General features: G+C 47.2%; 2 protein-coding genes across 4 annotated transcripts in view; one reads left to right on the top strand and one right to left on the bottom strand.

The window, feature by feature from the left end:
* Positions 1 to 160, top strand: part of STAB1 (stabilin 1) — a 51,888-nt gene extending 51,728 nt beyond the window's left edge. For all 3 annotated transcript variants that reach the window (XM_079317215.1, XM_079317216.1, XM_079317214.1), the window contains one exon: positions 46 to 160. In XM_079317215.1, coding sequence (XP_079173341.1) covers positions 46 to 96 — 51 coding nt within the window. In that variant the 3' untranslated portion in view covers positions 97 to 160. The remainder of the gene's footprint in view (positions 1 to 45) is intronic.
* Positions 161 to 2,264: 2,104 nt separating this feature from the next.
* Positions 2,265 to 27,121, bottom strand: NT5DC2 (5'-nucleotidase domain containing 2). Its single transcript, XM_079317291.1, has 14 exons — positions 26,745 to 27,121; positions 18,926 to 19,110; positions 18,154 to 18,228; positions 16,296 to 16,351; positions 14,538 to 14,631; positions 12,379 to 12,507; positions 9,318 to 9,378; positions 8,961 to 9,063; positions 8,363 to 8,464; positions 7,057 to 7,138; positions 3,906 to 3,992; positions 3,355 to 3,495; positions 3,061 to 3,125; positions 2,265 to 2,619 (listed from the first exon to the last, which is right to left on the bottom strand). The coding sequence occupies exons 1-14, from the start codon at positions 26,986 to 26,988 to the stop codon at positions 2,358 to 2,360; spliced, it is 1,686 nt and encodes a 561-aa protein (XP_079173417.1). The 5' UTR covers positions 26,989 to 27,121; the 3' UTR covers positions 2,265 to 2,357.
* Positions 27,122 to 27,141: the final 20 nt, after the last annotated feature.

Raw genomic sequence — 27,141 nt, 5'->3', positions numbered from 1 at the left:
CGCCCGCGCCCCCTCCGCCCCGCTCACGCCGCCTCTCTCCCGCAGGACCCGCCCCTGGCGGACACCGGCACCGACCCCCGCGGGTTCCTGCAGTGACCCCGCGCGGCCCCCACCGGGCCGGACCGCACCGCGCCGCCGGGAAATAAACAGCTCAGCGCCACCGGCTGTGCCCGTGCCTGCCGCGCCGCCCCGGCCTCCCACCGCCCGCCCCGCCGGTACCGGCCGCCCCCAGCAGGTGGGAGCTCCAGCCCTTTCTCGCCCCGCCCCGTACGAGGTGGTGCCCGCCCAAGCACCCAGGGCCCAGTTCAGCCGCTGCAAGGGACGGCGCCCGCAGCGTTCACAGGCAGATCCCCCGGGCCTCGCTCCTGTGCCCTCGCACTGCCCCGCGGCCAGGTACGAGTCCCCGCCCCACACACCCTTCCCGGGTGCCCCCTGCCTGCATTGCTCCGTGCTGATGGCCGCAGCCCTGCTCCGCCCCATGCCCACCGCGCCTTCAGCCCGGATTCCTGTCGGCCGTGCCCCCAGGGCAGGCAGAGGAGCCCGCTAAGCGCAGTGAGCGGGTTAGTCAGTTAGTTACACATGCTGCAGACGTTTATTGAGCTACACACTACACACACCACAAAGACAAGTGCCACATGCACCTACTACAGGGGTTTGATTAGAGCAGCCACGTTAACAGATTGTTCAAGCCACTGAGTCCAGCACAAGGCATCTTGAAAGTGTGCGAGAGGCTGGCACATGGCACAAAGGCAGTGACACACAAGGGACAGACTGACAGGCCAGCCTGGCACAGCAATGGGGAGGAACATGCAGGACAAGATTGTGTGTGTGTGTGTGTGTGTGTGTGTGTGACTCACTGACACACCCAGCACCTTTCTCTGAGTCACAGGTTCTGGCACAGAGTCCTCCACACCACTCTGGTTCCTCTTCCTTGGCTGCCCCTACACTGTCACCCTCAGCCCTTACAGCCACCACCATGCTCACAAGGCCCGGGTGCCTGCCCCCGTGCTCATCCTCAGCTCCCTCCAAACCCACAGCCCTTACCCACTCTGCAGCCACTCATCCAGCTCTGTGCCTGCTCACTGCCAGGCCCTCATTTCTCTGTTGCCTCTCTCCTCCCTGTCACCCCAACACTGATTGCCCCTGATCAGGCGGGCACTGGCACTCTCATTGCCATCTGCAAGTGGTGTGGCAGGGAGGGGAGAAGGAGGACCAAGGCAATCACAATCACCATCCCTTCATTCTACAACCATCACTTCCCACACACGACCAGCTTTCTGAGGGCATCATCTCCTGCATCTTAGGGCCAACCAGTATCAGACTGGCACAAACTCCCAACACCCCTCTCCACCTCATCTGTCCTCTACCCCTCCCCAACACCCTGCATGGCCCTGGGACAGGACCAGCAAGGCCCTGAGCCAGGTGCAGAGCCAAGTTTTTGCACCTCCAATCCTAAATCAGCTCTCACCTTTCTAGGCCCTCTGTTACCCTTGTCCCATCTATAAACTCTGGCATCACTATTAGCATCTCTTTCCTCTTCCTCCTACTGAGGTGGCACCACAGGGCTTTGCCTGGCCACACTCCCCAGAGCACTTCACACTCAGTCCCTCCCCAAACATTCTCACCTGCCCCTCCAGCCACCCTAGGCCACATGTCAGTGAACACAGATGGAAGGTCACCACCTCTGCTGCCAGCCCTGCATCTTCCCTGAAGGGCTGAACATATCCCTCACAACAGACCACACCACAGCAATTGCCAAAGTATTGATGTCACATGGCACCAAACCCAAAGGAGTCACTGGCCAGTGACCTGTCAGAGCCCCCAGCTGGCCAGGCCAGTCTGGTGGGAAGCAGGATGGGGCTGAGGGCTGCTGGTCAGGTAATGCTGCTGATGCTTTGACATGTGATGCACTCACTGATGGGCTTGAGTGAATGCCCAACTGGCAGCCCTGACCCTCCCTCTCATCTGCAGTCACTCATGCTGCAGTCCCAGGCTATGGGGGCAGCTATGGACCTGACCCACCTTGTCACACCTGCCGTGGGTTGTTCTCACCAAGCACTGGAGATGTGGAGCTCTGTGCCTGAGCCATTTGTCTGGGCACAGAGCAGGGAGAGGCAGTGTCCCACCACCAGCACTCCATCTCACCTACTGCTCGAGAGGACTCCCTGCACAAGCACCCGTCTTCTGTCCAGCCTGCAATGCACTTCAGGGAAAGGGATGGAGCCGGTGAAGGGAGAGAATAAACACACCATCTACACACATACGCAAGTGTGGAACGCCCTTTAGTGGTAGACAGAGGTGCTGCAGCCCGGCCCCTCCAGCCCCGGCTGTGCGCTGCTGCCTGCAGTACCTGCCCTTCACCGGATGTGCACCATCTCCTCCAGGAAGGGCGTTTTCATGCAGCCTGTGCAGAGCTGGTCCATCCAGAGCGGAGCCTCGTGCTGCAGAGGGGTGCGCCGGGGGTAGAAGGTGAAATTCACGTCGTAGTTGAGCAGGCAGCTGATGGAAGCCATGTAGATATCAGAGAAGCGCACCAGGCGGCGGGAGAAGTACGTGGGGTTGTGGAAGGTGCGGAAGATGCTTCCAAACTGGGGGTTGAACAGGTTCTTCGTCAGAGACCTGAGAAGAAAGAGATGGTGTTCTGTAGTTAAACTGTGCTCACAGGTTCTTGCCACTCCCTTAGCCCTGGGCCACTCCACTCCCTGAGCATTAAGGCATCACCCCAGGTACACCCTCCTGAGGCTGTGATGCAGACCAGTCCCCGTGAGACTGATGAATATTCACTGCAGTCTTATTCCAGCTCTTATGGGCAGTGTCAGGGGCTGCAGGAGCAGACAGCCCTCCAACTTCTCCCAGCACTCCCCTTTTCCATCCTGCCTTCAAACCAGTCCAACCTCCAAGGCTGCAGGTCTGCACTGCTGCATGGAACCCACCCAGAGGCAAGAGACACCAGGCAGGACCAGAGTCCAGCAGCTGCAGCAGCATTGTCCCCAAAGCAGGTTACAAAACAGTGCCTGGGAGCCCCTAAGAGACCTCACAACTGAGGGGAGAAATGCTCACCTGATCTCCTGCCGTTCCTTCATCCACTCCAGCAGTACTTGCTTTGACTCTGCATCCTGATACATCTGCAAAGACAGCAGTAGAAAGCATCCCATCCATCAGTCCTGCAGTCCACACCTCAGCTCCCTGCAATTTCCACTGTAACTTACAAACCCAGAGCCCACTGCACCAGGAGGTAGAAGAGATATTTTTGAGAACCAGGCAAGATGGCACATCCCCTCATCCCATGCTAAACCCAAATTCAGACTCAGAAGGCAGCATCTAACCTGTCCTACTCAGCCAGGTAAGGTTTACCTGCATTCTCTCCAGCAGCCCTGTCAGAGCCTGCTGCCAGGTCAGGGAGTGCATGTACTGCTCTGTGTTTATGATCCTGATCTCTGTCTCCAGTTCAGGAACGATGGCTCCAGTCCTCCAGCCATGACGCAGCATGAGGTCCTGGAGGTCAGGGTGAAAAAACAACCAAGAATTCAACATAAAGACTGAAAGCCAAACATAGCCCTGGGTCCTAGAAAAGTGGGTTTGTTCCCAGTTCACATTCTCAGGGAACAGCCATCCATGGCCCATGCCAGTAACATCCATCTGGTCACTAAGATCAGTTGCATAAAGCACCTAAAAAGGTGGGATCAACACAAATTGCTCTCAAATTCACACTTCACCCACAGTAAGTACTTCAGGAGCCTTTTCTCAGTGCTTGCCTCTGTCTGACAGCAGTGGGGAAGCCTGTGTGTCCTGTGTGGAGGAGTACCCAGCCCAGCCCTGAGCACCCTGCCTTTGTTCAGCCCAGCTGCAGGCACAGCAGTGTGGGATTGCTCCCACCTGACCAGAGAGCTGAGACATTCACTCACCGCAAGGTCACTGTACAGATGGTCACCAAAGTAGAGCACTTTGGATCCACGCCAGCCCGTCAGCCTCAGGAAATCAAACAGGTTGCCCTGCAAGTGACAGGGCACAGAGTGAAATGTGGGTACAGGCCACCTTAGCACATGCAGGTGTGAGCACTCAAGGGATGGCAACCTGCTCTCTGCCCCACCATCTACACACAAAGGTTTCTGTCCTTCCCCACCTCGCTTCATTTATTTCCCATGTGACAATCCCCTGTACATCCCTCAGCTTTTTTAAGGCTAGAGAAGTCTTCCAAAGAGTTTTTGCAAACAGGGAATTCAGGGGAAATTCTGTGGTCTAGGACACAGCAAGTCAAGAAGACAACATGGTCTAAAAAGGCAACAAAAGGAGGCAGTTTAGAGGCCAAGAGATGGCTTAATTAGAAAAGCCTGAGGATGAGTAGAAAGAACCCCAGGTGTTCTGGGTTTAGAAGTTGTTGGTCTCAGATGATAACATTTTCACCTCACCAGAGGTCTGCACCAGAGGGAAGGTGAGCACTGCCAGGCAAGGCTTTTGGAGTCAGGAGATGTTCTACATCCCTGGCCACCATCCCAACCCCAAAGATTAACCACACCCACATGTCCACAGGAATTGTTTAGCCAAGCCAAAGAGCCAGGCAGCCTGCACAGATTCACAGCTGAGCAAAACAAATCCCAAAGCACCAGCTAAAGCACAGCACCAAGCAGCTTTCAAGGCTTTCCAAACATCCATACATGCACAGAAGGCCCTTCAGGGACTACCCTTCCATCTCCACACAAGTTTTCCACATGAGTCATGAAAACAAAAACCACTAAAGGAAAGGAAATAGTCCCATCAATGCCAGCATAAGCACTCAATGCAAACCTATGAGCCACTCAGCAGCCATCCCTCTGGGCAATCTCCAGTGGCAAGAGGGAGCCAGCACCCCCAACCAGCAGCACCAGCCTGGCCAGAAAGCCCCCAGAGACAAGGCAGCCCTGCAGCAGCCACTGGCAGCTTGCTGTATGCACAGCTAAGGCTGCCCAGGACCAGGGTGCTGGACCTTCTGTTCCTGCAGCAGCCTGGAGCTGAGCAGACTTCCCTTAACAGCACAGAAACAGGACCAGGCAGCCTCTGCCCTTCTTGGACACAGCCTTGCTGCTGCTGACATGAGGGCTGCTCAGGAAGCCACTGGCAGAGAAGGAAATGGAGCACAGCCTTGGAAGGAAGAAAGTCCTCTTGCTGTGCTCCAGTCACCTCAAACAGCAATGAACCTGACAGCCAGGAAACTTGTGCTTGGAGCTCCATGGAGCCACAGACCTGTTCTGAGACCTCCAGGTCCTGCCCTCCTTTCCCCCAAGATCACAGGTCTGGGGAGGGATGAGAGTACAAACCTGGCACATACAGAAAACACCACATCTGTTGGAACAGAGGAACCAGAGGGCATCACTTGCACTTCCCAGTCCCTAGGCCAAAACACCAGTCCCTGAGGTCCCATTCATGGGATACCCACAGCAAAAACCTGCCATCCAGCCCAGCTTCAGAGGACAGGAACAGCTCAGAGGCCTCTGGCAACACCACCAGCACAGGTCCATGGCCACTAACACTTGCCAGAAAGAAGCATATTGTGGCACTCCAAGAAACCAAAAATCCTAGAGGCAGGGTGAGCTACAACCAGGATACACACTCCACCACATCCTAAGATCCACAGTCAGACAACAGTCTTAATGGAGTCAGCTAAATATAATTGTGGGGAAGAATTGGAGAGGGGCCTAAAATCCTACCCAGCCCACCTTCTTCCCTCATCTTTTCCCTTCCTCAGTGCACCAGTTTGGTGAACAACCTGTGGCCACAAGATGTGAGTGGGTCAAGAGCAGGATTTAATGCAGCAATCAACTCCATGGGTGAGGTGTGCCTTTCTCCTGAGGGAGCTGCTAACCCACTGGGAATGAGCTCTACTTGCATGTTCCCAGCTCTGAGCTCTTGGCAGAGGTTGGGACACCAGCCCAGCACTTTGGCAGACCCACCAGACAGAGGTTTCCTAACAGAACTACTCAAGGACATGACCTACTGTGCTACAACGGGTCAGGTCCCAGCTCCTAGACTGCAATCTCACTAACAGTTTCTTCCCATGGGATTGGACAGCTCAAATAACCAAGAACAAACTGTCCTAAAGCCAGAGGCAAATTGTCTCAGGGGACAGACCAGCTGCAAGGACAACAGCCAGGGCAGCAAGTTCACCAGAGCTGCGGCTCATCTTTGGACATGCTGGTCCTTCCAGAAGGGGAGAGTCAGGAGCCAGGCTTTGTATCCCTCTTTGATCACCCTTGTTTCTTTACTTCTTATTTGTGTATTCTACACAAATCCACCTTTTCCAACCTTATGGAGAACAATTTGGAGTGAGGTGTGGAAGATCTCTGCAGGTTTCAGAGAGCTGTGCCTTTTTAGCCTCAACTACCACACTCTTGGGAGCCCCTCTAGGACAAGAGTTTCAGGACCAGGACAATCAGAAGAGCTGAAGGAAAAGTGCACAACTGGCCATGGACAATGTCAGAGCAGAGCTCCCAGGGTGAAGGTTTCATTGTACATGGGGGCAGGGGACATTCACTGGCCCCTTCCATACATCCAAGGAATGTTTCCCCACCACCCCATCTCACACAAACAGGGCAGCAGCAGGGAAAACCCAGCCTGGCAGAGGTAACTCAGCACAGGCTCCCTTGGGCAGAAAAGCAAGTATTCCTCACCTTAAGTTACCTGGCCCTGCTCTGCCTTTTCCCACTTGTCCCTGCCCCTCCATCCCTCGTGCCAAGCCCAAGCTGAAGGCATTGTGGGGGACAGTGTAGACCAGCAGGAGCTCCTGGGGACAGAGGGCATCTCCCACTGCCCACAGCCAGCACAGAGCCCAGAGCACATCTCCTTACAAACACCTTCTACCTACTCAGATGATCTTTTCAAGGACTGCTGTGTCTTGCTCTCAAACACCAAACATGAACAAGTGTCCCATAGCAGAACCCATCACTGCCCCTTGCCCTGCTCACACACAATGACAGGACATACAATGTCCTGTTTTTCCAGTGATTTCCAAAAGTGCAGGCATGTTGTAAGTCCCCATCATTTCAGACTCCTACTCGACATCCTTGCACCCATTCATTTTACCTCTTTGTAGATCTTTCCCTTCTCCAGGTGGTTTATTTTGTCCCACTGCAATGAGCCTTTATCATCCAGTTTTCGAAAAGGTCTGGGAAAAAAAAGGGAGATGTCAACTTCTTTTGATTTTTGGTGATTGTTGCCCAGCAACAAGAACATTTGAATCACAAAACTTGTTTACCTATATAACAATTTGAAATAAAAGCTCCACATGAGTTCTAAGTGACCTTCTGGGCCTTCTGCACTATTTTCTCAGGGGAAGAGAAAGTGTGAAAGGGAAATACCTTTTCAAATTGCTTCCATTGACTGTAACCATTTAATATCAAAATCCCTAACAGTCCTTGTTTTCACATACAGAGAGGAAGAAAATAACCATAATAGCACCCTCTGAAATGCCATGGCCAAGAAGGCTTTACCATGAAACACTTTGTGTGCTCTTCCAGCCTGGCTACACCTCAGAGACCATGGAATTTCCTTATAGGATAAAGCAAGTCTGCAGAGAAAATGGAAAGCAGTCTCCATGCTGAGTTCACTGGGTGAACTGAGCTGTCTCCTGTTTGTCCTGAGGGCTTGCTATGACATTCTCCACTCCATGAGTGGATCTTAGGCACCAGGCAGCCATAGGTTTTATTTCCAGGAAGGCCAGACCATCATAGCTCCAGGCTGTGCTTCTAAAGCACTTCACCTGCAGCCCATGACAAAAATCTTTACCAGGCCAGCACAGCTTATAAAGCCATTCCATAGGTTTACTCCAGCATATGCCAAGGGTCTGGGTAGTGGGCAAGGAAAATACATACAAAGGAAAGAATAGACCAATCCCCCTACTAAGCAGACACAAGTTCCCAAAGCAAAGAAGCCAAAGAGCAAAGTAAGGACAGCAGCCTGTCTACTGGCAGCCCCTAACCAACCACAAAACCCAGCTGGCCACGTACAAAGACTTCCAGAACCGCCAGTTCCCAAACAGCATCTATCCAGTACAAACAAAATCCCAAAAACCTCAAAAAAACAAACCACACAGATACTTGCTGTGGGGAAGAGCAAAAGGAAAGATTTTGTCACGCTCTCAAGACAAGAAATGGCCATTTCTCATGCCAATTTTAGAAACACATTTTCTGCTTGGCTCTACACATTCTATCCACTTATTCCCAGACTGGTCAAATCTTGCCTCCTCAGAGAGTATCTGAGAGAGCACTAGAAGGCTGAATATCTCCTGGAGCTGGACTCTGCTTAGCAAAGTGCTGCTTTCTGGCAGGCAGAGCAGCAGTTCCCTGCAGGGAGGGCCCAAGGCCCAGGCAGGGCTGCCCTGGGCACGCACTTGCGCCGGTCAGTGAAGAAGTTGGGCTTGTCCGCTTGCACAATGACCATGTCGAATAAATCCCGCCAGTTCTTGCCAACCATGTGTTTCATTCCTTTGTCCCTGAGGGCAAAGGAACAGAAAAATTAACAACTAAGTACTCTTTTGTCACCCAACACTGCATCTTTACAACAGCATGCCCTGAATGCACTCTTATTTCAGTAACAGAGAAGAAAACAGATTTGTGTACCCCTCAAGGCTGTCCCATTGTATGAGACAATTGAGTATACAATACAATATCAATACAATGAGTATTGATGCTGTACTTTGTTTCAAGCTGTCACACTCTTTCTTCTGCACCACGGGAAACCCAGAGAAGTCTGTGATGCAGCAAACACTGCTAGAGGCAATAGAAAGTGTCAGTTCTGTAATGTTGTGGCCACCCACAGCCTTGTTACTTCTTGAAAAAGTGAGATCAGTGCTGTGGGTGCAACATTCACCACAAACAGTTCCCAGAGAGCTCCATGACTACTACACAAAACCCTGTCCCATGCAAATTCCAGTTGCTCAGAGGAGGGAGGGCCCTGCACAGCTCTTGCTGTGCAATAATGGTACTCACACAAAGCTAAAGGGACTGTTTGTGATGAGAAACAGTTTCTTCTTGTGGTTCACCAGGCGGTTTAGCACAGCATAGATTTCATCCCCATGCAGAATATACTTTTCTGTAACAGAATGAAACACACAGCATCAATCAGAATACTTTGGCATAAGTCATGACCACATTTCTATAAACCAAACCAAACCTAACCCCTATACTACTAAAGATGCAAAAGGTTGAGTTTGATCCTCCTCAGGAAGGCAAGCAATGAAGCACCATGGTGACAAAGTGGCTTTCCTCATCTCCATCAGTCCTATCTAAAGAGAAAGGCTGAGGAAGTGACAAGTGAATTTAGCACCAGAGCTCCATTTAACTCACCCATATCTTTTTCAATCCATTTGTACATCACTCCTTTCACATGAACATCTCTAATTGCATCCTAAAGAAAAGAGCAGGGGGGAAAATGTTTCAGTTTTGCAACATGGCATTCCTGTTTCCCAGCATGCAAACCTACTGTCATCACTGAAGACCAAGGCAGTAATGATACATCCCCTCCTTGCTGAATGAACAAAAGCTCCAGCATTGCAAAGCAGCAGAGCCTGTCCAGTAAGGCTCATCAAGATGCCAAAAGAAGAACAGTGTGGCTGCCTCAGCTGATGCAGTGTAAGGGGAAAACCTCAAAACTTATCTGTGAAAATGCAAGTTCCTTCCTGCTCTTAGAAGCAATGTTACCCCACTGGTTCCAAGGCAATAAAGACTATGCCACTCCAAAACCATTTACTATTCCAACACTGTACTGTCTCTGACACCAGGTAGCTTTTCTTCCTCCCTGTGCCTGTGGAAGCTCTGCCAAGGGTGACCCAAAGGACAGGAGTGTGGCTGGGATGAGCAGCAGCAGAGGGGAGCATCTGTGACCCCAGGGTGCTCCCCACAAGCCAAGGAGGGCCACAGCTCCTAGCCCTGGGTGACCAGTGTGTGCAGACAGAGCAGAAGCTCCCACTAGAAGGGTGGCACAGAACACAGCTGGGAGGGAAGCAAGTTAAAACAGATGTTGTCAAGGGCATCCAAATATCCTCTCTTTTCCAGGCCAGAAGCCAAGATACAGCACATTTTTGGACACACCCAACTGAGATTCTGCCCAAGTCTCCATCCAGCAAGATATGCCAGACCCACAAAATCATTTCCAGAGCAGCAATATCGTTTGCAGTGTTTGCATATGTAAATGCTTGTTTGAACAGCACTGTTTTCACCCCTGACAATTTACATAGGTAAAAAATGCTGCCTTTCCCCAGGATCCTTAAATTCCTGTTACAGTGTGTGTGCCCCTTCAGACTGAGTCCCACACTCACCACTGACATCACTACAGTAACGCTTGCCACAGAGGTCTCATGGCAGTGTTGGGGAAATGCCCTCATGACCCCCCAAAAAATTTCCTTCAGAGTTGGAGGGAACCAGAATTTGCAACTTAAAAGGGGATGATGAAGGTGGAGGCATTACTACTTCAAAATGGAGTTTTAGGAGCTTCTTTCCATCATGTGAATTTGAAAGGCAAAAAGGCAGAGGTCACATCTCATTGCCTTACTGGAAGGAATCTGAACAGAGAGCAGGAGCTCTAACAAGAAAACAACTTTCTCTTAACCAGCACTGTCACTAAAAGCAAGCAGAACTTTGGACTTGTGTCAAAACTACTTTTGCAAAGAAAAATTTCAGTATGCTCTTTCCCTAGATTCCTGCCCTCCAAAAAACAAAAGAAGAAAAAAAGAAAACTATAATGTTTCTGCAGGTAAGATCTTGAAACCTCAAACAGGGCTCAAACAAATGCCTCCAAGGGGAAGCAAGGTAAACTGTACATTCTTACTCTCAAATATGAAGTGACCAAACTGATGTGACAGGACTGCTGTAATTACATATCAGCTTCAGCCTTTACCATAGCCCAGGGTCTGCCCTTTTGACTCAGTGCAGTGCCTGCAGCACTTAACCTGCTCCTAAACACACAGGCTGCAGCAGCAGTACTACCAGGAGTTACAGCAGGGTGTCAGTTTAAGCCAGTGCTGGGCTGTGCAAGTCCCCTGGGACACCTATCTGCAGCACAGAGGGAACTCTGTGCTCATGTTCACAAAGCATTCCTTTGTGCCTCAACTTGGGTACTGCAAAGGAATAAGTTTTGTGAAATTTTCATTTATCCTCATTGTACAGGAAAAAAGCAATTAGTCTTCTGGTGAGAGCACACAATGGTCCCTTAGTGGCAATATAGATTTCAGGCATTGCCACAGATTTTCTGTCTTAACTCTCTTCTTTGCCTACTTTAGTTGTTTCTCAGGGATGACCACATTCTCCACCAAAAGGACAAAGCCAGGATTAGCACTCAAGAGTCTGAGGGCTGGACCATGCCAGTTGCCCTGCACTGGACATGTATCAGCTGTAGCAACCATCCTCCTGCTCTCAAGATTTCAATTAGGAACACATCCATTTGATCTCAAAAGAAGGTTCAGAGAATACTCTTCACTAAAGGTCTCAGCTGTATCCCCTCTTCCCATTTTCCACACACCAAGAGAAAAAGAGACATCCAACACCATTGAAATGTGTTAAGGTCTTGTGGGAAATGGGCTGGCACGTTCCTATCAAGGACACACAGTGACAGGTGGATCCTTATCACAAGGCAGCAGCACAGACATGGAGCTCCATTTCCCCATGGAGCCCCATTTCCCTCCCAGAACTGAACAGTGGGTGAGCCTAAGATTCCCACAAGGTACAAATCAAAAGCCCTTCTCCATGGAAAAAGGAATGCAATAAGGGAAATATGTTGTCTGTCAGCATAAGTCACCCAGAGCAGCAATCTCAAGCACTTACATCTTGTCTACAGCATTAACTAAGAAGTCAAACAGCCCCAACAATGCTGATAATCCCACACAGCCCTTTCAAGTGCCACTTAACACCTTGGAATAGATGACACATGAAAGCTACAGTCACCCACTGGATCAGACTACAGTCACCCAAAGGATCAGACTGAAGCTGCAAGAGGTACAGGATTCTCTGAGCAAGCAAGGAGATGTTTTACAACAATCACTGTATAAAGTAAACTGTTTGGTACATGGCTAGACCAAGACTCTTTGAAAAGTGAGATACTAAGGAAAACAATTTAAAAGTCTGCAGAACCAGAAAACATTTACATAAGCTTTGTGACATATTTCCCATGGAAGGACCTTCAGCCTAAGCACTCCTACATGAGATACACCAAAAACACCATTTGTGTAGTACAGACAGAACCTAAAAATGTTCTGAAAATACAGCTTTGAATATTTCCTGGCTATGCTTTGATCTAAAGGGACAACAGAGCTGTCATATCAGGCTGGTCACTGCCAGCTCCTTGGGTTTGGCTGCTGCAGAGCTTCCAGCTCTGCTGTGGTGTGAGCTGTGGGGCAGTTGACATTTCACTTACAGATATGTCCTTGTAGAGATGCACCTGGTCAAACTCAATGCCATGATTGATGAAGTAATCAATGACTGAAGAGAGCAGTGTCATTTCAGGAAGAGAAAAAATGTCCATAAACTGCTTAAGTGATGGACCCTGGAAAGCAAAAAACGAAGGGGAGACATTAAACCAAAAATACTGGGGAAAAAATAGTAAAACCAACAAACAAATTCATATCACCCAGCATCATCTGAAATGTATTCCAGGCTAACGAAAAGAAAAACATTAGTGTGGGAAGTCCCAGCCCCTCAGCAAGCAGCCTTCTCTTCTCAACCAGAACACCAACCTTGAAGAGAGAAAGGTGTCTCCTTCACATAAATCACTAAACAAACCCAGCATCATTAATACCAGAGGGCAAAGATGGAGGAAGCAGGGAGTGGGTCCCAGATATTTTTATTTCAAACTCTGGTTCCCACTTGGACTCTTGGCATTAATACAGGAGCCAACAGACAATGCTCTGCTACAACAGCAGACAAGGGCCTTGCTGAAGATGCCACATTGCTCATCTAAACCAGACTGTGACACTGGACACAGGGAACCAAAGCTGCTCAAGCCACGTTCCAGTGAGGTGTCACAAGGCAGTATAAGCTGTCCATATACTCCTGCTAACAGAGAACCAGGAAAACCCTTAAGGGAGAGTATTTACACGCTTCAACTGCATCAGTCCCACTCATCTTGTTGCCTGTTAGCAACCTTCCTGTTGCTCATACAGCAACATCAGCATGGCAGACTGAGGAGAACAAATCCAAGACCCCTGCTAAAGGCTCACTCCTCACCTGTTCACAGAAGTCATCTTACCCCTTCTTTCATCTTTCTCACTAATGTGGGAAAACATGCCCCACTCAGTGGCACAGGTTGAGCAGACATTGCTGAATGCAAATGCCATTAGCTGCAACTACTTTTGTTCTCTTTGAGATCCACCTATTAGTTCATGGAGCCTATTACATTACTAGGAGAGGAGATTCACCTCTTCACAAAGACTAAGCTGATATCTCTACTTCTGTGGCCAAACTTTTTAATACCAACTACAGGAAAGAAGAAAGCACCCAGTACATAAAAAGCACAGAAAGGCACCTCAACATAAGCACCTGGTCCTACAGAAGGCCACAACTTCAAGCAGGTTTCATGTTCACAACTATTTAAAAAGAAAGATGAAATCATCTCAAGTTTGGCAGGAGTGAGGAGAGCTGCACAGGAGGAGGCCAATCAAGGGCAGTTTACAGACAGATATCAAACTCTAAACAAAAATGTCCTATTTCAAAGCTGGAAACATAATTGAGCTATAAACAGAGTATATACTTATCCAAAAAGCAACCACTCAGATTAATTGTTCCCAAGAGAGAAAGAGAAAAATCATGAAGTGACCTTAGAGACTTCACAGAACAGACTCACAGGGGTATTACCAGAGGAAGTGTGCCCTTCTCCTTCCAGCTTCCCCTAAGGCACCAGAACTAAGGCAAGAAACAAAGCAGTTCTGGGAGAAAGGATGTGAACAGTCCCACTTGGCCCCTGCACCACATGAGACACTCAAGGAAGAAAAATCTCTCCTAATTCCTCCAGTTCAGGCAACTAAAGGATTTTTACAGCTCCACAGAAAGAATGCCAGTATTTTACTGTTCTCTACATCCATGGACTACAATCCTATAAATAATATCCCCTGAGCAGCTCTGAAGGAGTGTGGGGGGAGATCCTTAACATGAAGGGAAAATACCCTACCCAAAACTAAAGAGAGAAAGGTATTGGAGCACCCCACTGCTGCTACACACAGAGACCCCCTCCCAACAGCTCACTGTAAACACTGCAGGCTGCCCCAGCAGCTTAGGAGCTACATTTGATTAAGGAATAAGCAGGGAACATCTCCCTATCAGTTTTCAAAGCCATTCAGCTCTAGGCCAATAGCCTGGTATTTAGAAATGCTTTGCAGATGTCTTTTAGATGCTAAACTGCTAAATAACCTCTGGGGCATATTCCCACTAGAACAAAAACACACACTGCAGCTCACTGGGGACCCAGCCTTTCCAAGGGAGGCTGCAGCCATTTACATGTGCATACAATTCCCTCTGTTTTGTTTTCCAAGCTGTTCAAAGAGCTGCTGTTACATCCCAGCAGCCAAAGGTTTACAATACCTTGCCATAGAAGTCACTCATCTGGTACAGGGGGATGTGCTGTGTACCACCATAGAGTTCAATCACCTCTTCATCAGGCACTGGTTTGAGCCCTCTAGACACAAAACAGCACAGTTTGTCAATAATCACCAGTGCTACAAAGAGTGGAGAAAAACAGGACAGGCAAACAGGCTCTTTCCTAAAATTCAAAAATTCCTCCTGCTCAAAAGAGACAGGCAGACAGCCTGACACTCTAAAGATTCCCATAAAATCTTTCCCAAGACATTCTTCAGATACCTCGTTTGCTCCTACAAGTTAATTGAGGGGTTTTATCCACATTCCAGCAGAGTCCAACCAGAGGCTTCTCTCCATCTGCTGTCAACTTGCTGACAGGATTGCCCCTCCAAATCAGCCCTGCAACCTGACTTGGGCAGCACTGGGTAACTAACTTGGTTTGGAGAAAAAGGAAAAGGGCTTGCTGAAAATGGGGTTTCCTTCTTAATTCAGTCTTCCTAAACAGAACAAGATCTTGACTAAGACCATTCAAAAGACAAGGCTGTTTTTGTCAAAAACACCAAAAGCACGAGTATGGCTGATCTGTGCAGTTTGTAACATCAGGTTATCTGACTGCTGCAGGTTTTGCCTCTTGCACAATTTTGATGACTGTTTGCTCAAGCAGTCAGCAACTTTCCCTTTCTCCTTTTCTACTCGGTTATGAGGCAGCATTTAAGAAGTTAAATATTGCCTCAGTTGTACTTAACAGAAAAGGACAGTTTAGGAAGATACTCCAAGAAAGATAGTTACAAAATTACACTAGGGAAAAAAAATTAAAATGTGTTTTCACTAAAAATCTCTTTATTAAGCTGAAGGAAAATATGGGGCAGTACAAAACCTCTGGTCCCCTTTGAGCTCACACTCAAAGAAGCCAATTCTCTCTGGTTATGAAACTCCCTTCTTAATATTCTTAGAGTGTTTACTCTAACTGAAGCTTAACAGCAAAAGGGCAGAGATCAAGGAAAAAAAGCACATTAACTTCCATGCTCAGGAAATACAAGATAGAATTTAGAAGAGATTTGTTATTGATATTTATAAATGACTGCTTCTTACACACCAAGCCCACTCCTCTTTGGAGCAAGGTGTTTTCTCAGTCTCTAGTCTCACAACTCTTAGAAGAAAAATTTGCTCTGTACTTTTTCAGTCACTTATTCCAAAGCATACCCAGCTCTTTTTGGAGAACTAAAGGAAAAACAGGACAATCCAGGACTAAAGTGAGCCCAGATTCTGATGCATTATTACTTTATTGGCAGTGTGTTGCTTTAAGATGTAATTTGCACACCCAGATCACTCTCCAAGGCACAGCAGAGCATTGCTGGGATACACTCCTGCCTGGAAAAGACAAGCCCATGTGTGAACCACATACAGAGGAGCCCTTTCCTACTGGCTCTGTTTGCTGTCAGGTTTTAACCCAGCCATGCTGTAGCTGCAGCTAAAACACCACACAGTGTATGTGTGTATTAATCATTGCACCAGGTGTAACCATTACAAAAAGCTCCAGGTCTTCCCACCCACACATGGCCTGAAATGCTTGAGAAAAAATAACTCCCTGCAATTATATGCCAGGTAAGCATTTCAAGCAAGAGCAAACAGGATGAGCCAGACAAGACTGTGCTCTGCTCAGGAAAGATGCAGAATAACATATACCATGAACACATAATGAGATGTAGAAATCCACTTATGCATATATTAGCATTTAGAAAATTATTTTTAGAACTGACAGACCTGTATGCAGTCCCCAGCTGGACATAATGGAAAGCATCAATCTTCATGAGAAGACTCTGTGACAAGGGATAGATATTTACTGTTAGAATTGGGTTATTGTTAAAATTTACACTGAAACCTTATTAAAGTTTAAAGTTCCACACAAATGCCATTCAGAAAATAAAGTTCAGTAGGAGCATCCCACATCTATGCACTTTAGACAGCACTTATTCTCCAGCTACTTTTAGACACACTTATTCATACTGTGACTTTTTATTGGCCTCTGGCAGAAGACATCTTTCAATGAGTCAAAGTCTGTTACACTCCAGTTTGTAGACAGGGATGCAGTTGAAAAAAAGGGACAACAATATTTCTGTGACTCAAGACAGCCTATGCTTATCTCCCTCCAAGAAAACATATATTCCAAAGGAGCTTTGTGTGCACAGATCTATTTCCCTCCACATTTATCTTAAGCAGAGCTAAGTGGGCAAGTTTTACTTCAGAACACAGCTGCACTCAGTCATTTTCCTCACACAAGAGCTCTCCACTCCCCAGTGGACTTTGAAAGAAAGATGCTCAGGAGCACACCAGGCTCCTGGTAACAGAGCTAACAGAGCTTTCTTTGCATCTTTACTATCAGACTCCCCTAATGATGAATCATCCTTCTCCATCCATCATTCTGAAGCTGTAACAAAAGTCCTTGGGCATGGAAAGCAGCCTCACTCTAAACCCACATCACTCTGCAGCTTGCACAGGGAACATGGCATCAAACTTCTTTCATCAGGATTCCATTATCAGAGCATCTTGTTACACTGTGGGCAGACCTCCCAGTAATCTATCAGGAGTGAAGGCAAATGTACTGCAAGTTTTACTTAGGCACCACCCAGATTTCTGTGTTTTGCAAACTCTGATCTTGAGAAAAGAGAGTTTTCTACTTTGGAGTCATTCAAAGGGAGCTTTGCTTGGCCAGGCCACTTGTCTGTGTTTCTCAGATACAGCAGCCAAAGATTTAAACACAGAAAGAACCTTCAGTTTCCCACAGATCTATTTCTTGCTTTGTAAGGCCAGAGGCGTGAGTGATCTGCTGCTATGCTGTCTCCTCCAGAGAGGAGAAAATCTCTACAGTTTTTTCCTTCATTCTCTTTTTTCTCTCCTGCTGGAGAACAGCACACATATTCCAGCCTGCACTGCCTGCTTCCCTGAATTTGCTCAAATTCAATGTAAAATAAAGTTACCTTGGTGAAGCAACTTTCTCTGCTGTGCTCCCACCTGACTACCTGGCTGCAGCAGCCAGCATGACATCACTGGGCATCAGGCCTTCAGGGAATGGGGCCAAAGCACTGAAAAGGGTTAAAGCTAATGCCTGCACTCTGCTTGCCTGTGTTCCTAAGAAGTATGCATCTCAAGTAGCTTGGATCTTATTCCAGTCCTATTATTCGGGGTGGGGGGTGGGGAAGGCTTCCTAAAGCATTCTCCTGACAAGTCATTTCTATTATTAGAATTAGACATTATGCCTCTGCTCCTGGCAAGTACTTGTAGATGCAGGATTGAGTTTTGTTGTTTAAATCTCCTGAAAGACAGAAATGATCACATAAACAAGCTCAGTTTTCTATTAATTAGCCTGTGGAATGAATTGACTTTTAAACTGGCAAAGCTGTTTACCAGAGGCCTTTGCTAGAATGTCCCGTTCTGCTGGAGGCCAGGCTGGCACAACAGACATCCTTCCTTGGAGAAGGATCCAAGCAGTGAAAAGCACAGCCACACAGACCCACTGGTCATTTGGTGACAGATGTTATTGCAAGCAATGTCATAAAGCATTTCCACTAAAAACATAACAGTGGGAGACAAAGCCCAGGAGAGTGAACTTTGTACAGCTTACCTTTTGTACATCATAGTGAAGTCCTCGTATGGCAAACCCTGGAATGTAGTCATACTTCCCAAGCCCTTCTGGATACTGAGAAGACAAACAGTGACAACATTAGAGCATAAGTACCAGATAATAATAAAAAAAAAAAAAATTAGTCCTGCCTAATTTTGCCCCTTCAGCAAAGCAAGTGGATGAACAAAGAATCAGGATACCCAAAACTAGTTTTTCTTATGTAAGGGACAGTAGTGAGAAAACATCAAATTTACTGAGGCAGTGAGGACACTTCTTGTAAGATCCTCTCAATGCATCTATTTGGCAAAGACTGGCACTGCTGAGCCCCTCTAAACAGAAAGACACTTAGAAAAAATGCAGAAGAGTCACCCATTGCAAACAGGGTGTCTGTTCAGGGACATGCTCTTGCACAACATCCCATCAACCAGCACATGCCAAGTCCTGCTTCAGTGTTGGCCCATGGTTTATGTTTAGCCACCATGTGCACCTCCAACCAGCAATCCTGGAGGCATTATTCCCATAGCTGAGTACAGCTGACCAGGGCTTTTTTTACACTAAGGCTCCCACTCCACATTTATAAAACCTCAGGAATGTACACCATGTTAAATTATCTCAAAGGAAATTAATTCTATAATCAAAGATTGTGAAATACTAAATTTATCTCAATACATCAAGTAATTGACATGTGTGCACAATGCCTGCACAAGCCCGTCTGGGGCTTGCAAAGACAGCAGCAAGCTTAATTGAGTGGAAATTCTTAGCACCTCATTACCTTAAATTGTTCTATTAAGATGTTTCTGGCAGTGTTGAAAATCATGGAGTGTAGTAAATTAGAATACTGTGCTAATGTGTAATCATAGTCAAAGCCATAGATCTCCACATCTCCCAGGCTGATCTCATTGTTAGCATAGATGGCAGCTGGGTTGAGGAGATTGCAGACTCCTGGTGGAAGGAGATCTAAGAGAAAGGAAAAAGGAGAGGTTAGAGAAACTGAAAGCATCATTGAAGTTAAGACTTTTCATTCTGGACCTTACAGCAGCTGGAAATGCTGCACAGCAGCAGCAAAGAGCACAGAGCTGCTGGTAGCTCACTCAATCTCCCCGTGAGAAAAGACACTGTGAAACCTCTGGCTGCACCTGGAGATAATGCCCTCTGTCCATCTGCACAGTCAGACTGACCTTTTGTGTCAGGAAGCTGCAAAACAATGTCCCCTGGTCTCTGGCCTACATGAAGCAAAGCAGACTCGAGGCTTTGAAGTGTCAAATTTCTATCTCAGAGCAGCTGCAGTTTCTGCAGGCTTCAATGTGATAAATCACCAGAAAAACACACACCCCTCACTTAGAACTTGTACAAACAAACATGCTGACTCTCCTCTTGGAAAAGCCTAGGTTACTCCAAATCAGAAGTTTTGAGGTTTTTCTTTTGGCACTTTTTTTTTTTCTCACAGAGGCAACCAGACTTCACAGAGAAATTGTGCAAGTACCATTAGGACTTTTTAAATTTTTGTATTAATGGGCAGAAAAACCAAAGTTCTGTACAAATACCTACATGTAAACAATACCCCACACTAAGTTATGCTCCTGGAGCATGCAATGCTGATAGCAACAAGCTATCTGCTTTCCTCTGATAAACAGCTGTGGACACAGCTCAGTCCTTGCATGTGGTTTGTCACTGCAAAGCAGGGTTAGTGTTCAAGATGCTTGGGAACAACATTTTGCTCCCCAGACCACTGAGAAAAGGAGGTGAAGTGACCAAGCAGCTAAACTACCTATATATAGATCCCTTCCCAGAGCTAGTCCAGAGAGGAGAACTTCACTCCACTGCAATGGGAGAGGCAGGAACAGATCTTCCCACAGGCTTCCTGCTCCAGGAGAACTGTCCTTTACAAGAAAGAACAATAAAAATAGTTCCTTGAAGTAGATTGCCTGGTCACAACCACACTGGGGGACAAAGGGGAAGGAGACATTTCCTTTCTCTCAAAGATGGGTCATTTTCTCTTTGAATGATAGAATAACAGGTATTTTCCAGATCCTACTCAGCATCAGTTGGTAGGATTTTATCTTTTCCTACCTTAACTTCTGGCTTTTAGCAAGAATCCCTGTCCTGGTTCTTTAGTGCTTCCTTGCTATAAAACCAAGTTCCACCTGTGTCTGGGGCAAAAATCACATTATTAGAAAGAGATACCACTCCTTTCCAATAAAAGACTTTGTCTGGAATTATAACAGAATTTAGGCAAAAGTCTGAAGTTCTTTTCTGAGCACTAATTCATAGAGGTAACCAAAGAAATAGATTCAAATACTTTAAAATGTTTCTTTCTCAGGGAAAAAATATCACTATGTTACAAAACATGCCCATCTTTCTCTCCTAACTGACTTCCATTTGGCCTTCAAACACAACTCATCAGATGATGTGGAGAGGAATCACTAGAAAATAAAGCAGTTTATTAAGGCAGGAGGGCTGACTTACTGGCTACACTCCAGGAACAAAAGCTCTGCTCTCTGTCAGTGCTCTGCTGGTGGCAGATTCATAGGACAATCTGGAAGATTCTTAGGAGAGCAGATGCAATCCAAGTACTTTGGACTGAGACTTTAAAAGATGGGAAATGTAAATAGGATTGTGTCTTGGTTTGCAATGTAGGATGCAACCAAAAGTATGTATTCTATCACCAGCTGTTGAAACCAGGTGGGGCCAGACCCATCCTCCCTCCAGGAGATATCTTCTGTTAATGGGCCATTGAGTCCCAGTGCATGACTGATAAAATTACATCATCCCACTGGGAGATGCTCCACCTACAGGGAGGAACCAAGTATTCCTACCTGAATATAACCTGAGATTTGGAACATCAGAACAGCCTTTTACCACTGGATTCCAGATGAAAACTGCACCCTTCCACATCATCACTGGACCTGCAGAGGAAAACTGCATCCTTCTACAGGAGCACTGCTCCAGCTGAACCACATCTGTCACTCCAGGACTGCAGCCACCATTTAATCAGACCACTACCAACACCCTGACTGATGGGGTGTCCAGTGGTATTCTGACTCTGTCAGTGTTTTGGTTTTTTGTATTGCTGTATTTTTATTTTAATTTTCTTAGTAAAAAACTGTTATTGCTATTCCCATATCTTTGCCTAAGAACTCCTTAATTTCAAAATTATAATAATTTGGAGGGAGGGGGTTTACATTTTCCATATCAAGAGAGGCTCCTGCCTTCCTTAGCAGACACATGGCTTTCAAACCAAGACATATTCAGATGATCACAACTTTCATCCTTTCATCATAATTGCTCTCTGCACCATAAATAAACAGAGTTGCACTTCCTGTCCTCACCTCCAGTCAACTTGTAGAAAGACCTTTTCCTAAGATTACACTGGGATTTGCTGGGTGTTATTTTTCTTCCTCACAAGGAAAACAATGACACAACCTTAATCCCATCTCAGGGAAATGTGCAGGGCTTTTCTCTTCCTTCTTCTATTAAAGCACTTTCTTTTTTTTATAACATGCACCCAAATTGCTGTTCCAATGTCCTTACAGAAAGGTGAAGCTCTTCCAACATTCTCCTTCTGCTAGGACAACACATTTTGATAGCCTGAGAACATCACAAAATACCACTGCCTGAACCCCACCTCTCTTTTCACAGAGGACAAGACAGTCCTCCAGATTCAACCAGACAAGCCAGCCACAACATTTGCAAAAACACCATCAGGAAAAGCTGAGGGAGCAGTAGTATTTTGTAACAAGGAGAGAGTACTCTGAGCTTCACCAAGCAAGTCCTGTGTGTGATCAGAAGCATAAGCAGTGACTGTGCCACAGCACGATTCATGAAGTACATTTAGAAATACTGAGTGAAGCAATGCTCCTCCCTGCCATCCTCAAAGGTACAGAACCTCTCTGCTGTCCTCTGACAGCCTCTTGCCCTGGTCATTTTTCCACACCCACATTTTGTCACTGATTTACATAGCATGTTCTCTCTTACCTCCTAAGGGCTGAAAAAGGATGCACACAACAGCCAAAATTATTTGCACCCACTGCTTCACACACACAATGTGTTTCCTACATTCACCTCCCCAAGCACCACACATCTCCTTGCTGTGTTTCCTATTCCACATCAGTCACAACTCACAGCTTGCTCTGTCCACCCCATCATCCTACATCTTGAATTTACAATAATTTCAAACTCACTGCTCTTCTGGAAAGGAAGAAATCACTGAGGTTCAGTCTAGAGATTCATGATACATGTTTGTCTCAGTGTAAGTGTCCTTTTGTAGCACCCTCCTCAGCAGATCTGCAGGTCCCCATCTCCTTAAACTCATGCAGTCTCCATGTAGGTTCCAACTATAGCAGGGAAAAGACACAACCTGGGAGCACACACAAAATCAGTTTCAGTTCAAAAGCCCAAATATGCCTCAGGGTTACTGAGCCAGGTTTCAATAAGCTTGGTTTAATTGTCTTAGTTTGGGGGTTTGGTTTGCCTTTTTGTTTTTTTTTTTGTTTGTTTTTCAAAGATAACCTCCTGGGTGGTTACCAATCCTTAGTGCTTACTCAGGTCCTGGGCTACAGGCTTGGGCACTGCTGCACTGCTGAGCTCCAGGGATCTGCCAGGGATCTTTGTCTCAGATTTCCTGGCAATTGTCAAATCAAAACAGACACCCACCAGCAGCTCATGAAGATGCCATTTTTCAAGAACGATAGCTTTTGTTATTCCTCTGCCAAGACACCATAACAGACTGCTGGACAGATATGATAAATTAAAGAAAACAACCACAAAAACCAAAATTAAAACCAGTTTTGGTTATTAAAAAAGAATAGCAATGCCAACTACTCTTTCTGTCTGGGTCCTAACAAGAAAGGCAGGCAATATCAGTTAGCCACTGCTTACTCAGCACTTCACCCAGGAAGTCTGATCTAAGGGAGAAGCAGTGTGAGCACATCAGAGGATGGTGTGGAAGAAGCTGCTCTTGCTCTGGATGCAGCCCCAGGAATCTGCCTGCTTGCACAATTTGCTCCTGTTTGCAGCTCCGACAGTTTTTAGGGAAGTGCCTGCATGTCCATGGCACATGATGAAATTCAGCAGCAAAGGCAGACCACAAGAAATCACGTTTCATCTCGTGCATCCCCTACACCTGGGTGTAAATGCAAAGTAAACACACAATATCGTCATTTTCCCACTGTGAGAACCTGGACAGCTGCTTAAATCTCTCCATGAGAGTACAGGAGTCTCTCTTCCCAGGCAATAACCCACATTGTTAGAAAGCAATAACCCCCAATCCCCAACAGGAGAGCAGAGATGGAAACAAAAGCAGGTAATTAACTTCAAGCAGCCACTAGACACACCATCTGGCCCCTTTTGATGTGAAAAACGCTCTGGGCAGGAGGTGCCAAGCACGTCTTCTGCTTTTCTGAGCTCCCGGGGTGCCAACAACATCCTGCAGGAAACTCCTGCTCTCTCAGCCTCAGATCCAGCAGTTAGTGAAGAATTATAGACAAAGAAGGCAACTCACCCGCATGTCTCACACCCTTTGTACTCCCACAAGTCCAACACAGCAAACATCTGTACTAATTGCTCCTAAGACAAGCAGGGAAAAGAAGAGTACAGAGAACCAGATGGCCATCATCCTCTGTGCTCTGCATCAAACAAAAAGTTTCTCTTGTTCACACTAAGTTGCTTTCTAAAGACAAACTGTCACTTTTTCCTCCCTTCCAAGCATCCCTTTATCCTCTTGAAGTGTTGTTTTGTGCTATTTCCTGCAAACCACTCCCACCAACCAAAGATCCTTCCACCAATAGAGTAGGAAGGGAAATATATTATCTAAAGACCATTTAATTTCAGACCTTGGATTTATGCCATTTTGCCGAAATATTTTGGGATTTCTTGCCAATGAAATCTACATTAACTAAAAGCAATATTAAAAATATAATTTAGTTCCAAAATCACATTTTTAAAATATATAAAGGCACTAGAGAAATGATACAAGAGTTCTTCACAAGAAAATGGGTTATATCCAAGAATGCAGAATCGGAAAGTTTACATAACTGGTCACTCTTCCAGTTCTGGCTGTTCTCACATTTAACCACACTCAAGCTTGTCATGCAGAGGCAAGAAGTTTACAATTATTATTAAAGTTCCCTAGGAAAGCTGAGTGAGTGTAGCCACTGTTAAGAGATTTGGAACATCTAGGAAAAAGCAAACAATTGCTTATAGCCAAAGCACCACTGGCTTGGCAGTCCCCTTGTTTCAGGGCTGGATGTTTCCTAGAATGCAAGACTTCAAAGCCTAGTGAGGGAGTTTATCCGCCTCCCTTGACATTTATCAGACCAGAAAACAGCAAGTCTTGCTCAACTCCATCCCTCTGACTAATGTAAATGTACTTCTCCTTTTGCTACAGGGAAAAATAAAAAGCTCAGTACATGCCCCAAAGTTTTAGCCTCAAATTTTTACAGGTAATGAAATTTGGTCGTAAGAGTCAGTGTTGCAATAGGCGGGGGGATAATGAAGAGAATGGTTTCTCTTGAGTCAGCACTGAGTGGAGGTTTTACCTCAGCGGCACCCTTTGTGTAGCTACATTGTGTCACCCCACTCCAGCCTGGCAGAGCACACATGTGTTTTATACAGAGTCGAGAACTTCTTGTGCCTCTAGCCCCAAACCTGCACCACCGCTGAGCTTTACTGCACAGAAACTCGTCCTGCACATCCTGCCCTGTCCAACTCTGTCAGCATTTCTTGTGTAAAAATGTCCCACGGTTCTGGTCCTAAGCAAGGGCTGGTGTGAAAACACACAATGAATTCTCCTGGTAGAAACCTCTCCCCAAACCAGTGGCAAAAAATGCCAACACAGGACAAGGGGGCATTTCAGTGTGGGAAGGAGAAGGAGGCACCACAGGAATCTGCCCACTCAGTGCTGGGCAATACTGAGAAGCCAGACACAGACATTCACCTTCACACAGAGTTAGAAATCAAGCAGGAAGAAACAGACTGATGCCACATTCTGCATAACTGTTTAGTCATCAAAGCAACAATTAAACCAACTTGGACCTAATCTTCCTGACAAGATTTGAATAACAGCACAGTCTTGAAATATTAGTTTGGGGAGCTACTCTTTAAACAAACAAAGGCCTTATTCAACATATCTGATGGCTTCCCGAAGGTTTGTGAAGAGCCTGCTCTGTATCACTTGGGCTTCTTCACCTGACTTAATCTTGCATTTTCTCCTGGAGGTTACTGCTCCACCTCAATTAATAACTGTGTCTCTTGCATCACAACAGTTATGTGAACACAAACTTCACAGTCTCACGTAGCAAACCAAGCATTTTGCCAAGAGACCGTGACACAGCCTATTAACACACATCTGCATTTATTGTTTTCATCCCATTCTGGAAAGGAAAATAATGCCTTTGAGGATAGCAAGGTCTGAACAACAACACAAGCATTGCAGACTGGAATTTCTTTCAAGAAGGGTGGCTAAAACCCCAACCCAGTCTTGGAGGGTGTTACCAAAGCTCCAGTTCTTTGTCAGCATCTGTACTGCCTTCAAAGGTGCTGGGATAGGAGTTCTGATCCTGGAATGCAGGCTGAGCACCTAATGGATCAGCAGCCAATTCCTTTACGTTTGTGCCTCATGAGATTTTATGTCAAATCCAGTGGACTGGAAGATGGGGAAGGAAGGAATGACAGACCTTGCCGATCTCAGAACAAGGAGAAAGTTCTTCCAGATGCATATGGCTGACTGCAGTCCTTATCCAAGCCTTAGGTAAACAACAGCTAAAGCAGAGTTCTGTAACAGCAGGCACAAACTCACACTTCCTAGCTCTCTACAGTGCTCACCTTCAGCATTCCAAGCATCAAGAAACCAACAGGAAAAAGTTCCCTGCCCTCATGTCATTAAAGCTATTTTTAGGAGAGTTTAATACAGTGCAGGTCTTCTGCTTCCAAAAAAGACCACAATCCTGTTTTACACACAAACAGATTTGGAGGGGAGTCTGAGTTCTCTCCTCGCTTGGCAAGATTTCAAAGTTCCCGACAGAGCCAGGTAACTTCTTGGTCAGAGAGGCAAAAACACACTCATGAGCAAAAGGTGTGACACGTGTGGAACAAAAACTGAGCTCAGGACCACGACCCATCCCAGGAGCTGCAGCATCAGTGTTCTCCAGGCTCACCATTGTGCCAGTGGCGACTTGGACTCGTCACCCTTTCACTCATTATCCCCATCCATTTGTCCTGGCCCAAACCGGAGGAAAAGGCAACAAGCCCTTCATTTAGACCATTTGCCCTGGCAATGCCCACGATGTAAGGAGGCTAGTTATGAAAAGTCCCATATACCCTGCATGTCCTGCAACGCTGAGTCCAGCCGGGGAATCTGCACAGAAGGAAGCCCAGGATGGGGAGAGGAAGATCAAGTTTATTTCAGTGAAATAAAACCATGCCGGAGAGCCACGGGCGATGGAGAATGTGGACGGCATGGCCGGGGAGAAAGGCTCCTGACCCAGCAGCTGCACAGCACGGGCGGGGAAAGGCACCGAGATGCAAAGAGAAGAAAGGAGAGGAGAAAGAAGGATGGAAAGGCCGGCCCCGGCAGGACGTGGCAGCCCCCTTACCGTAGACCAGCTTTTTCATCTCGTGGTACCTGGCCCACAGGTAGGTCTTGGTGTCGGCGCCCTCGGCCGGGACGGGCTGGCCGCCCACTCTGCCGGGGGCCGCCGGCTGCTGCTCCCGGGGCTGCCCGTGCCCGCCGTCCCCGGTGGCTTTGTGCCGGCAGCTCTGGCAGGACACGGCCACGGAGAGGAGCCAGGGGGCCGCGCCGCTGCCCCTCCGCAGCGCCACCGAGCCCACCACCGCCATGGCCCCGCCGGACGCCGCAGGCTCGGGACACCGCGCACGGCCGGGGCTGCTCCGCTGCGCTGCCCGGCCCGCGGCGGCACCGGCGGGCGGCCGATCCCCGGGGTAGGGGCCGGCCGGGCCGCGCCCCGCCCAGAGGGGCCGCGCCAGGCGGGG

The sequence above is a fragment of the Erithacus rubecula genome (genome assembly GCF_903797595.1).
Source record: "Erithacus rubecula genome assembly, chromosome: 13".
NCBI classification, from domain to species: Eukaryota; Metazoa; Chordata; class Aves; order Passeriformes; family Muscicapidae; genus Erithacus; species Erithacus rubecula.
This window is presented reverse-complemented; position numbering and strand designations above follow the sequence as displayed.